Raw genomic sequence first — 14,408 nt, forward strand, 5'->3', positions numbered from 1 at the left:
ACATCTCATACGTGAGGAGCAATGTTGTAATAACTGATATGAAGCTCAAATTTGTTTACTTCAATTAAACATTTCTCGACATTTTAATTAAATACTTACTTCTCAGAAGTGCATCAAGTTGCCTGGGGTGTAATTTTGAGATATTTTTATTACGTGAAAAGAAAGGGGCGTCGAAAATAGAAAACTATTTTATGAAAATACTACAAAAAATATTCAGATGACTCATATGTTTTTCTGCATGACGAAATATCGGAGCTAGGACTAGGAATTTATTTTAGGGACATTCAGAGTTTAAAAAAAAAAAACAGAAAAAATATAATCATCGACAACCCCCTGCAAAAGTTTTAACGACCACGATATGCGTATCTCGTCACGGAATAACTGTACATAGAAGGTGCCGTTTTCATTTAAAACGTTTCTTAAAGACCACAGTCGCTTACCTACCTAAAAAAACAATGACTGAATAACTGTTATGTTACCGAAAATGAGCTATTTCTTTCTACAGAAATGGCGTATGTATTTTCAAAAATTGGAACACAACAAGCCCGAACCTTCTAACCCTGCGCTTACAAATGACAGGACAGTTGACTTCATGTATTGATTGTCAAAATCCCACAACTTGACTGTGTGACGTAGGCGTCCAGATAACTGCGAAAACAGTTGTAAAATTATGAATGAAATTCACTGATTTCTTTTTGTTTTCCGTTCACATATTTTGTTTTGTACATATTCTTTTGTTTACAGCACATATGAATTTTCATCTCACTTCTTTTTCTCAAAAATCTCAAAAATTTGTTAACTCGGCTGTCTGTGAAAAACTGATGGACAGCTGAGAGACAAACGACAAATGTATGCATGTGTTAGTAAATCAGAGTTGTATTTGAAGACAAACTGTCTGGTGTAAACGCCTAGTAATACACTCCACGTCAGTAGAATAGAACACCTAAATTTTTGTTAATGTTAACTTATGGCCTGTTCCCGTACTTTATAAAGTGGTAAAAGTTGTAAACGATGTTCATATACATTTTGTGTACGGGAATGCAAAACGTGTAAAAGTGGTAAAAATTGTAAAAACTTTTTAGTTCTGGAACAGACCTTTATTTATCCCAATCCGAATGAATCTACGTTTTTAATCTTGTAGGGATTTAAAGTCTATGATGTTCCGTATTAAATACAGAAAAATTATCTTTCTAGCTCATCGCGAAATGATTTTCTGATCATTTTTCCGATAGTACTATGAACAAGTACTAAAAGCGTTAACACGGCGTTTATATTATAGACTTTTGCAGGGTTAACCTTCTTTATGAGGATTTATTTGAAATATAAGCAATGGAATTGAAATTTAAAACCCAGTCGGTTTGTTAAATCCGGTTATATATAAACGTACTATAAGTTAGGTCGTGCCGAACTTTTTATACCCTCCACCACAAATTTCAGCCATTTCGGTGGATTAATGTGGCCACAACCCTCAAAATACCGAAAATCGGAAGGTAACGTTCTATGGTGGCTATATGATGACGTGGACCTATACCTACAAATTTTTGGGGGAAAGTTTTATACCCCCGACGAAGACTAATACTCCGGTTACACTATTGAAGGTTAACCCACTGGGTTTAATAGATCCAGTGGGTTAATCTTTGCTGGTTACACTTAGCTTTTCGATGATATAAACTGTCAGCTGATGTTTGTTTACGTATACATACAAAATAACTAATAAAGTCGTGTTTTACACTTTTACAATTTCTCGTATGAGATATCGTCCCCTCTTTGCTCATATTGGTATATTTTACACACAGGGATACATTTTTGTATCATGGTATCAATCGTACTTTTTGTTAAAAAAGTGTCTGATGTAAAAAAATAAATAATTTTATGATTTTCAAATAACTTTAGATTTATTAACTCCATAAAATCTCGTGCGACCAATCGTAAACGTGTAAAACACGACAAACTCTGTTGCAAAAACAGTTGCAACTTTTGGTACTTTTTGAGTAGAGTTGGATTTTTTTGCACAAATACCGAATACGACACTGTATTTTTGGTGGATTTGTGTCGGATTTAAAATAAACCCAGTCGTGAGAGGGTTTAATTTTTGTATGGCAAATCTGGTCAGATTTGATCAGATTAATACCACGGTTACACTATTGAAGGTTAACCCACTGGGTTTAATAGATCCAGTGGGTTAATCTTTGCTGGTTACACTTATGCCAAGTTTACACTTGCGCTCCAAAATCCACTGGATTTCATGAAATCCTGAAATACACCCCGGTGTTTACACTTATTTTTTGTTGATTTCAAACATATCACAATGATCAAGGTAGATGCATATGCGCAGCTGATCGAACATGAATTTTCAAAACAAGTGTTGTAAATTGAATTAATACGACAATATAGAAAAAATATACGAGAATATAGAACTTCACAGCTTTGTTTGGAAAATGATCGTAAAATTACCTATATATCGTATTAATTGTGTATAGTACTAACAAATGAAAAAATAAAAAAAATATTTTATCGTTGAGACATGATAATAATAGATAAAAAATGTGCTCAGAACCTGCACAATATAAGTACTTGCAGTAGTTTTCCCGTTTAGTGCTAAAAATGCGTTCCCGTACTCCGAAATCTAGCAAGACTTACACTTCTCTTTAAACAAAAATAGCGCCGAATAACACCCTCTTCTCCTGTTTTCTGCCATACAATTTTGGCCTAGTAGAAACTGGCAGCTAGTATGATCATTGGCACTAATATGATAGCTGATACGTTGATTTTGACATTTATGCTGGAGTTTTTGCAATTTCCGTAATTTTTCCGTTCCTGTATTTTTTAAGAAATTTGTATGGGGAAGCAATTTTTGACAATTCGCTCTTTTTCCTAACAATACCATTAAAAAAGTAGGGGAACACAAAGAAAAATAGCATTGTAACAAAGTAATTTAATATTTTTTCACATTGTTTACAAATTTTGATACTAAAATTGTTTGTTGCAGCAATTGATCATCTACCTTGTTTATTGTGATACGTGAAAAGTGTTGCAACTTTTGGTACTTTTTTAGGCAAAACAGGGTTGTATATCATGTGTACTGTGATTTCGTTGTTGATTTCGCTGAAATCACGAAATGAGATGATTTCATTTTTGTATGCGAAATCATGATAAATTTTGCATGATTCCGCGCGAAATCACGAAACGCCTTTGAAATCACGAAACGACGCCGAATGTAAACCAAGCATTAGCTTTTCGAGGGTATAAACTGTCAGCTGATGTTTGTTTACGTATATATACAAAATAACTAATAAAGTCGTGTGTTACACTTTTACAATTTCTCGTATGAGATATCGTCACTTCTTTGCTCATATTGGTATATTTTACACACAGGGATACATTTTTTGTATCATGGTATCAATCGTACTTTTTGCAAAGACATAAATACAACTAAGACTAGACAAAATGCATGCAACAAAAAAATGTTTACGAAACTTTGTATAGAAACATTACCCTTAACAGGTTGCAGTTAATTCAAAATCGCAACCAAGGAGGAACATTTCATGTAATGGTATCAGAAACGAAATTTATGAATTCAAGGAACTATTCAAGAATAATTCTATGTCAATTGGATCGGTAAATTCGGTTAAATACGTAAAAATGTATAAAAGAAAAAAATGTTATATCACCATATCGTGATATAACATTATGTTAAATTCAAAAACCATTCACTGAAGAATGATAGCAAACAAAATGTCTTATCTTGTTGTATTTATGTCTTTGCTTTTTGTTAAAAAAGTGTCCAATGAAAAAAAAATAATTTTATAATTTCCAAATAACTTTAGATTTATTAACTCCATAAAATCTCATGCGACCAATCGTAAACGTGTAAAACACGACAAACTCAGTTGCAAAAACAGTTGCAACTTTTGGCAAATCTGGTCAGATTTGAGCAGATTAAGCAAATAAATCCCCATGAAGTGGGTTAACCCGGAAAAAAGCTGTAATGTACCCGTGCTATAAGCAATAAATCTTCATGAAGTGGGTTAACCCGGCAAAAAGCTGTAGTGTAACCGTGCTATAAATACCAAATTTCGTTATCTCGGTGTGATAATGAGGCCAAAACCTTCAAAATACCGAAAATCGGGAGATATCGTCCTATGGGGGCTATATCAAAACATGGACCTATATAAACATTTTATGGTATAAATGTTTCTTATCCTCTGGAAACACAAAATACAAACTTACAACCGATTCTGTTGTCAAATGGGACTAATACATTCAGAATATTTAAAAATGACGCGTACTTTATATGGGGGCTTTACCTAAACGTGGACATATATAAAACAACTTTGTTGGGAATGTTTTTTGGCCTCTGGAGACTCAAAATACCAAATTACAACCAATTTGGTGGTAAAATGGCACAAATATCTTAAAATTTTTTTTAAAACGACGACGCGTCACGCGTCTTTTTGTATGGGGGCCATACGAAAGCGTGGACCTACATAGCCCGCTTTTAATACCAAAAGTCCTATGTACATATAATAGATTTTCCCAAAATTTCATCCATCTACGTCAATCTGTTCGGACGCTAGAGTGATTTCCACAGATGGACAGACGGACGAACATGGCACGCTGATCAAGAATATATCTAGTTTGCGGGGTCTACAATGATTATTTCGAGTAGTTACAAACGGAATGACAAACTTGATATACCCCCATCCTATGGTGGAGGGTATAAAAATAGGCATTTATTTTTGGTCATCAGGATAGAACAAACATTTTATTTTAACGAATTTTTGAGATATTTCAGTCGATAAAGCAGGGCTATGCAATAATTTTTCAACAAAGAAAGTCTATAAATAATTCCGCGGACATCGAAATAACAGCATAAAACGGCTTATACCCCGGTTACACTTAACCGGATTAACCCAGTGGGTTTGGATTTCAAATGTTAATTCCATAGCGCAAACGTCAAATAAATCCTCTCGGAGTGGGTTAACCCGGCAAAAAACTCAAGTGTAACGGTACTATTAAATTGACAGATAATTGAAACCATGGTTTAATAATAAAGGTTAGCTAAAGCTTCCTGTCAATTTCAATTTTTTTCTTTCGACTGTTCCTAAAACGTCAAAACAACCCTGCAAACCAAATGTCTGATGTCCGACACGTCTGAACAATTTCGGAAGCAAAGTCGTTCAGATTTCGTTCCGATTTCTAAACGATTTTTCGGAGAGGAAATAGTTCAGATTTTGTACGGATTTCGTTCCGATTTCGGAACGAATGTCGGAAAGAAATTTCCTTTTTCAGATTTCGTTACGAAATCGGGCCGAAATCTATCCGATGTCGCTAAGACATTTCGTTCCGAAATTATGTCAATCACTTCATACAACTTTCGTTAAGATATGGTTACGATTTCGGATCAGATATCGGACGTATAGTCCGAATTTTGTTCCGATTTCGTTACGATGTCGGTACGATTGGTTTGCTGGGAATATACACAATCTGTGTATGTATGTGTGATGTTTGAATAATATGCCAACAATTTTATAAACAATCGAATTCAATGATGTTCAAAATTGTTTTTAGAAGATTTGTATGGAAGAAATCCTTTAGCTTATTATTGAAACAAACATTTTATCATATCCGCAACTCGATTATGTGGAGAAACCTTGGCCCTTCATTCATTTTTCGCGTTTTTTTATAAAATGCTCAAAATTAGTATTTTGTAAACAAACCCACTTATTGCCTTTTTGTTTACTAAAGGGGTGTTTACACTATCTATGAATGTCATATGATATGTAAAATTTGCTAGCTGTGAATGTTGTACGCATAGTGTGACCACTATGAAAATTTTCATCTATCAAAATGATGTGGCAACTCATATGTACATTTTTTATTTAGGGAGCACTCTATTCGGCCACGTATTTTCGTATGCAGTTGAGAAATTAATTGTTGAAAGAAAACAATTTTACCAAAAAATTAAGGAAATAGGTAAAGAAAACGAAAATGTGAGTGCTATTAAAGTTTTTAACAATATAAATTGTGTTATTTGCATGATTTATATTTTGTGGTCATATGAAATTGTATGCTAGTGTGAACGCAAAAACTAAAAGTGATATAGATTTTGACAAACATAAAGGATGTCGAATGGATAAAAGAAGTGACAGCTCATATGACATTGATAGATAGCATGGTAGAACAAGAAAAGGTAGCAGCAATACCCAGCTGACTGAACTGGGTTGTAGTGTTAGTGTCAAATTCCATTCGACATTTTATGTATTTATTTCTATGTTCGATGTATATTAGGGATATATATTTTTGAAGAACAAATTTATTCATCAGAAAAAAAAACTATTTTCCATAAAGACGGCTTCATATCATTGACATGTAACCTCCTCCAGGTCCGAACGACATGCCGCACACTAAAACACCGCTTATAGAGGCGGTACAATATTTGTTAATATGTGTTGTATTTTCTTAAACTTAAAAAGAATGAAGCCCTAATAAACATGTGCTTTTTTGTTTTCAAAAGCAAATGATTGAAACATCTTCTCTTTTTTCAATGAATTACCAGCGACCCGAAACATTTTTGCAAGTATTCTACTTTCTGCGAGAAATTATGCATTTAGTGGAATGATATGGAAACATTCAAATTGAAAATCTAATGAGTTTTCATTCATGTTTTCCAAAATATTCAATCAAATGTGAAAAATTATTAGTTTTTAAATTCTAATAATTTATAGACATTTCCTTGTTTTGTTTACATTTACGTTGACACTAAGGTTTACAAACAAAAACAAATACCTTTGTGGTTGTTGTTCGAGTTGTATTTGTTGTAGTATTAACTTTACCTTGTATTTGTTCTACCATGGATAGATAGTGTAAACACCCCTTTATTTTGAAGTTTTATGAATTCAGGAAAAACAAGGGTTCTATAGATTTTTTCATTTAAATCTACCTCTTTACTTATACCATGATTGAAACATCTCGGAATATAAATAAAAGTTGCGCAGTTATGTTATATAATGGGTACTTTACACGACATGTTTTTTTACATATGAGTTGTCACTTTGCATATACATTTTGTATGGGAGAAGTGACAACTCATATGTAAAAAACATACCGTGTAAAGTACCCATAATATGCCATTTAGATATGACATCATTAGCCGGATTTAGCCCATTATCAGGTTTTATTTGCTAAATCCAGCCAAAATCTACCAGATTTCCCATACAAAAATAAATCCTCCTATTGAGTGGATTTCTTTTAAATCTGGCATAAATCTTCGTATACAACTCTGTTTTTTGCAACATGTTGCTAGAAAAAACAAAAAGTTGCAAGCTGGCACAAGAAACAAGGTAGATGCATCGATGAATTGCTACACTAAAAATAATTTAAAATGTAAAAATTTGTAAACAAGGAGGACAAATTAAATTTGTTTTGATGTACAAAGTTAATTTTAATCAACCAAGACTAATATTTATGATGTCTAAACGATAAAATAATTCGTTTATTTATTTTAGATGTTCAAACTGCGATAAAATAATTCTTTATTTGCTCTTTAGTTAGCATTAGTAGCATAATGTGCTAACATTTTAAGTATTAAACAATACATTTGTAATTTGACGTATGTTTTTTTAGACGAATTCAATTTACAAAAAATTCTTTTGACGTTTCAAATTCTTTCAGATGGGCTAATGCATCTACCTTGGTAATTGTGCTATGAACAAAAATCAGCTGACTGCCATTTAAATCCTCCAAAATGTATATCTAAATGCAATGAGATTTGTACTGGATTTATTAAATCCAGTCCAGCCATTTAGATGTGACCTCATTAGACGGATTTAGCGCATTATCAGGATTTATTTGCCAGATTTCCCATACAAAAATAAATCCTCGTATTGATTGTTTTTTTTTTTTTTTTTTTAATCTGGCATTAATCCTCGTATACAACTCTGTTTTTTTGCAACATGTTACTAGAAAATACAAAAAGTTACAAGCTGGCACAAGAAACAAGGTAGATGCATCGGTGAATTGCTGCAGCAAAAATAATTTAAAATGTCAAAATTTGTAAACAAGCCGAAAAAAATTAAATTTGCTTTGACATACAAAGTTGATTTTAATCTACCTAGACTTACAGCCTGTTTCTGTATGTCGAAAGAAACACGTCCAAACTCTTGTGTGTTTTTCAAATTTGTTTTTTGTTTTGTAGCAAAAGCAAACGTAAAATTATTTCGAGAACTAAAGTTCGGGCGTGTTTCATTCGCACACATTCTTCTTTCGACATATAGAGACTGGCTGTTATATTTACGATGTCTAAACGATAAAATAATTTATTATTTGCTAATTAGTTAGCATTAGTAGCATAATGTGCTAACATTTTCAATAATAAACAATAAATTTGAAATTTGCCGTATGTTTTTTGAGACGAATTCAGTTTACAACAATTTCTTTTGAGTTTTCAAATTCGATCAGATGGGGTAATACATCTACCTTGTTAATTGTGCTATGAAAAACAAAAAATCAGCTGACTGTCATTTAAATCCTCCAAAGGTATATCTAAATGCAATGAGATTTGTACTGGATTTATTAAATCCAGTTGAGGATTTACGGCTAGTCTGAATGAGCTATAATAGACCATTTAGATATCACCTTATTAGCCGGATTTAGCGCATTATCAGGTTTTATTTGCTAAATCCAGCCAAAATCTACCAGACTTCCCATACAAAAATAAATCCTCGTATTGAGTGGATTTGTTTTAAATCCGGCATAAATCCTCGAGTACAACTCTGTTTGTTGCAACATGTTGCTAGAAAAGTACCAAAAGTTGCTAGTATTTCAAGTGCAGTTTGTATAAATTTTGCTAAATGTCAAAAGACCTTAGCAGACACAAACATTTTTTTCAGTTTTAATCTTTTCTACAAAAACTTCTGAACTGATTTTCCTGAAATTGTCAGGGTATGTGCAGGGATGGCCCTCGGTGAAAATAGGCTACATATTTTGCTGAATTTCGGAAGGGGCGGCGTAATTCCCCCATACCCTATTTCTTTAAAAATGCTATATTTTTCAATAATTATGAATGTATCGGTTTAGAAATTAATTTGCGAGAGAATTGTGATTGTTTCTTGTGGCTTGATCGCGCCCACTTTTTAAAATGTGTTACATCTACAAACCTACTGAACCGATTTTCCTGAAAATTTCAGGGAATGTACAGGGATGGCCTACGGTAAAAACAAGATTCATAGTTTTCTAAATTTTCGAAGGGGGCGGGGTACTTCCCTTTACCATATTTAAAAAAACGCCATATCTGTATGAATAAAAATAAAATGCCGTCATAATCCAGGTTTTTATAGAAAGGACATTATAGCACGCCCACTTTTTTCGATTTTCAATTTAAATTTTTTTCTGCAAAAACTACTCAACAGATTTTCCGGAAATTGTCAGTGAATGTGAATGGGAGGCAATGGGGTTGTATGTACCTTAGGTATATATTTGGAGCAAAAATACCGTACCACGCCCACTTTTTTTAAATATGTTATATCTTGAAAACCTATGACCACGTCTACTCTTTTTAATACATTAATTTTCCAAAACTACTGAACCAAATTTCATGCAATTTTCAGAAAATGTCCGGGAATGTCCCGTGGCCCAAAAGCTATATATTTGTAGACGAATTTCGTGTGTCTATTGTTTTATAACACTGTGCAACAAAATGGAGGTGAAAGTCTGAGGCACGGAAAATTAATCTTGGGGAAGAAAGGCCTTGGTGAGTATATTAAGAACCCCGAAGGACAGATCCGCCGCGAGTCGAACGTCCGCGTTATGGCATCATAAAGTTTTTGATAGAAACCCTGTAAGCCATCAGGAATTAGCGTTATATCTTTGTTCACTGTTGCTTTAGCTCATTTTTGAGATGACATGTCATGTCCGCTATAAAAGTTCCACAAGATGACGTTTTCAGCTTTGAAATGTTCTGCAAAAATGTCGCTGAGAAAATTTTAGGTACGGCTTTCATTGACAACTAATCGATTTTGTCGCGTTTTCATAGTAATTTTTTACATTTACTTACGCCTGTTTGCTAAAAAAAAACTGTGTTTTGTGTATGTATGTTCTGTAACGAATATACAAAAAAAAAAAAAAAACAAAAACAAAATACATGGTCTGTTCCAGTACTGCAAGAATCTACTAATTTTTACTATTTTTTTCGATAACATAAAGGAAAAAATAGTATCGTAGTAAAAAATAGTAGTTTCTTGCAGGTTCTGGAACAGACCAATAGTCTTTTTCTGAACAAAAACATACATGAGTTTAGTTGTTTCTCTTTTGGTTTCATTTTCGTTCGTTATGTTGGCCGGTATCGGACAGATAACCCGTTTTTTATTCCTTTTCAAATTAAAAGTGCGCCCGAGAGTATGCTACACCAAAACCAAGGAAAATTTGACCGCAAATTCAAATCAACCAATCAGATTTGAATAAACTTAAAGAATACTGTTTTTTTACTCGATATTGCCATATGTTTACATAATGTAATGTTAACGTTAAATGGATGGTCTGTTCCTTTACTATTGAAAATGGTAACACCGGCAAAAATAGCAGAAGTTGTAAACTGCCCCCATATAAGTTGTGTTGTGTCTGAAGTAAAGGTACGCTTTTCGTGTAAAAAGTGGTAAAACTTGAAGTTTTTTGCACGTAAAGGAACAGAGCTGGAATATGTAATAAAAAATTCCTGGTAATGCGAACTTACTTAAAGTAAGTAATAACAAAAATGGACTTTAAAGACAAGATGTAAGAATGGCCCACAGTCTGTTATGGTTTAATGCAAATAATATTTATTTTTCTTTAAAGATTTTTATAACATCTCAACAGAAAAAAAAATTATTTAAATTTCTTACACTCTTTAACAAAACCAGGGAAATCTGCAATTGAATCCCGATATTTAGTAAAAGTATTGAGAGCGCAATCACCAGCATCTTTGGGTACTTTCTTCGTCAATTTAACGGTGGTCTTAATTTGATTATTTAAGCTAATGATTTTACTGCGCAATTGTTTGGCACAACTAGCCGAAACTTTAGCCTTCGGGTCGACATTTTCATCGGTATAATTGGGATTTCCACAAACTTCATCATTAATGTGTAAAATTTCGTTGGTAAGGCTTAGTACTTTTTGGGCAGAATCAACAACGGCCTGGGCTTCTTTGACGGTATTCGCCTCACAGCGTTGGAAATTTCTTAACATTTCACCGGTACTGTCTCGAACATTCACCACACCTTTAATGGTACAGTTAATGCCGCGTAAGGTTTTCATTACTGATTTTACTAGCCACCAGAATGCACTGAAAATGGTACGTGGTTGAATGACAGGCTGTGGTTCTTCATTTTCCACCAAAAGTTCATGGTTTTCTTGGCCGTTATTATCTTTCCCCTCAGATTTTTCGTGATGTTCGGGAACGGGTTTATCTTCATTTGGTTCTTTTTTGGGTTCATCGTGATTTTCTGAGACGTGCTGATTTTCCTCGGGTTCTTGATTGGATTTTTCCTCCTCTTTCTTAGGTTCTTCATGAGGTTCGGAAACGTGTTTATCTTCCTCGGATTCTTTGCTGGGTTCTGCAACATGTTTATCTTCCTTAGGTTCTTCATGATTTTCTGGAACAGGGTTATCTTCCTCGGGTACTTTGTGGTCTTCAGGCAAATGATTATCTTCTTCAGATTCTTCGTGATGTTCGGGATATTCTTGGTTACCGTTTGGATATTCTGGAACATGATTATCTTCATCTGAATCTTCATGGTGTGGAAGTTGTGGATGAGGTTTATAAGGATGTTGTTCATACTTAATTTCCAAAGGTTTTCCATCGTACACTGCCTGTAGCTGTTCGGGATACAATTGAGAACGGATAAAGAATTAGTGGTGGCAGTCAATTTTTAGGAAGTTGGGGAATGCCGGTTCTGAGTTGAAGAGATGAAAACAACTGTTTGCTATTAAAATGGAAGAAGTGAAGAAAATTTGTCAAGGAAAAACCAAGATACCAGTTCTACCCCAAAAATCCCCTTGAGAAACCAGAAATGAAACGTGTTTCGGCCGGACCGAACTTTTTACACCCACACTCGTCATAGAATATTTTATTCAGACCTAAAATGGAATAATTGGTTTTTTCCTGTCCATAATTTTAGGTGGAGAAATTATTTGGTGTAGAAGTTTTGTGACCACTAGGAGCCTTAAATGCTACATATCATGTAGTTGGATCAACAAATGTTACTAAAATCCTCAAATAAAATAGGGAGGTACCGTTATGTGGGCCTATACCAAAACATGGACATGTATGTTGACAATTTTTAGTGAAGAAGTTTTGTGACCACGTGACCAAGTGCCAAATAACAGGTAGTTTGGTCAAACATGGACCGAAATTCCTCATAATACGGAAAATCCGGAGGTACCGTTATATGGGACCTATACCAAAAATTAGACCTATCTTGACAAATTTTAGAGGATAAGTTTTGTGACCACTGTGAATCTTAAATGTCAAATAACGGGTAGTTCAGTCAAAAATGTTGCTGACATCCTTCAAATACCGAAAATCGGTAGGTATCGTTACATGGGGGCTATACCAAAACATGACCCTATGTTGTCAATTTTTGATGGAGAAGTTTTGTGGCCACTAAGAACCTCAAATGTCAGATTACATATAAAACAACAAAAACATTGTTCCACAACATCCCATACGGGACAAGGGAGACTTCTCTCATATCAATGAGTGCAGATTACATATAAAACAACAAAAACATTGTTCCACAACATCCCATACGGGACAAGGGAGACTTCTCTCATATCAATGAGTGCACCCCGATTCATATTAGCTCAATGATATGGGACCTACAGTTTATTTTCGAGTCCGAACGGTGTGTCCTACGAAACCACTTATAGAGAAGTTTTACATGGCTGAAATACTCAGGAAATGCCGCCAACATTACTGAGGGGTATTTTGCCACCGTTGAAAATTTGATGCTGCCTAGGAAGAGAATCGAACCCACTACTTTCTGCATGCAAGGCGGGTGTGCATACCATTGTACCACGGTGGCACCCATGTGGCACAAATGTAGCTCAAACTCCTGAAAACATCTAATATCTGGTGGTGCCGTTATATTTGGGGCTATACCAAAACATGGACTTGTATTGACAATTTTTGTTGAAGAAAGTTTCGTGACCCCTGATAATCTTAAATGTCAAATTACATCTAGTTCGGCTATATATTGTAGCTAAATTCCCCAAAATAACTAAAATCATTTTTCAGGCATATCGTGTCACAAAACGTGGCTTGAAATGGATAATTTTTGAAGGACTATCTACCAGATTACTAGTCGAGGATTTCAAAAAATCAAATATGAAGGATCTATACAAGGATCATCTGACCACAAGACCCTTTTTAAAGAGTTTTAAACCACAATACCTAAATTTTCAAAGCCTGTCCGAAAATATAGTAAGGAAGGAAGGAAGGTAATATAAACCTCATTTTCAGAGATACTTACCACAGATCCAATTAGCTGACCCACAACATCCATTAAATGTTCAGTAAAACGATGAAGTTCTTCAATATTCAATTCATCAGGACCATGATTGTCAGGAGCATCTGTTGCTTCAGTAGGTTCTACGGTTGTTTCGTCAGTGCTGTCAGTGACGGCATCGTTGGTGGTGGCGCCTTCTGGAACTGGGCCAACTGTGCCCATAAATGTATGGCCTTCGGAATCAATGTAAACCGAGTTGACATTGGCCTAAAGGAGGAAAATAACAAAACTGAAATCAAAACATTTCAGAAATGGAATTTATTTGAAATTACCGCAAATGCCATAAGACAAATTGCCAAACAGCTGAACAATGTGTAGAGTTTCATTGTCGCGTAATCTAATGGAAACACTGGTCTCTGTTTGTCGATTTGCACATGATTTTTATAGCTGACAACATTTAAAGGGCAAGGTTGTAATAACTGATATCGACGAAATTCCTTTTACTTTAGCTGCACTTGTTTTCAATATGCCCATAAGATAAAGATAATGACACTAGTCTGAAGTGGCTTAACTTTCCAACAACGTAATTTCAAGATTCCACAATGTAATTTATCAAGATATTAGATTCTCAAGAGCATGGCATTGAAAACATGCTTTCGATTTAGATTCTTATCAAAATCTGTACTTGAGATGCGTTCTGCATTAGTCATCCTCATAAAACATTTTTGGAGGTGTAATAGTGGAATTTTTGCAATAAAAAAATCACCGGTGAAAAATCAGGAAAATATATATTTATTTAGTATGCAAAGGCTATAGTCGGGGCCTATTATGTGATACCCTACACCACTATTGTGTAATACCCTCCACCACTAGCTTTTCACGGTTCAAAATTTCTTTTAGGCAGAAACTAAAAATATTCGCCCTATT

General features: G+C 34.3%; 1 protein-coding gene across 1 annotated transcript; it reads right to left on the reverse strand.

Annotated features, from left to right (window-relative positions):
- Window positions 1–10,794: 10,794 nt before the first annotated feature.
- Window positions 10,795–13,962, reverse strand: LOC141400153 (uncharacterized). Its single transcript, XM_073979601.1, has 3 exons — window positions 13,814–13,962; window positions 13,506–13,748; window positions 10,795–11,850 (listed from the first exon to the last, which is right to left on the reverse strand). Exons 1-3 carry the CDS (start codon window positions 13,865–13,867, stop codon window positions 10,861–10,863), a joined length of 1,287 nt encoding a protein of 428 aa, XP_073835702.1. The 5' UTR covers window positions 13,868–13,962; the 3' UTR covers window positions 10,795–10,860.
- Window positions 13,963–14,408: the final 446 nt, after the last annotated feature.

The sequence above is a fragment of the Musca autumnalis genome, unplaced genomic scaffold (genome assembly GCF_047663935.1).
Source record: "Musca autumnalis isolate F117 unplaced genomic scaffold, ASM4766393v1 scaffold_3, whole genome shotgun sequence".
Taxonomy (NCBI): domain Eukaryota; kingdom Metazoa; phylum Arthropoda; class Insecta; order Diptera; family Muscidae; genus Musca; species Musca autumnalis.

Bases quoted from the DNA above. Each gene is read 5' to 3' on its own strand.
- LOC141400153 (XM_073979601.1), bottom strand. From the start codon at position 13,867: ATGAAACTCTACACATTGTTCAGCTGTTTGGCAATTTGTCTTATGGCA. The intron at 13,749-13,813 runs GTAATTTCAAAT...TTCCTCCTTTAG, and splicing joins TTTGTCTTATGGCATTTGCG to GCCAATGTCAACTCGGTTTA. The intron at 11,851-13,505 runs GTAAGTATCTCT...TATCCCGAACAG, and splicing joins GTCAGCTAATTGGATCTGTG to CTACAGGCAGTGTACGATGG.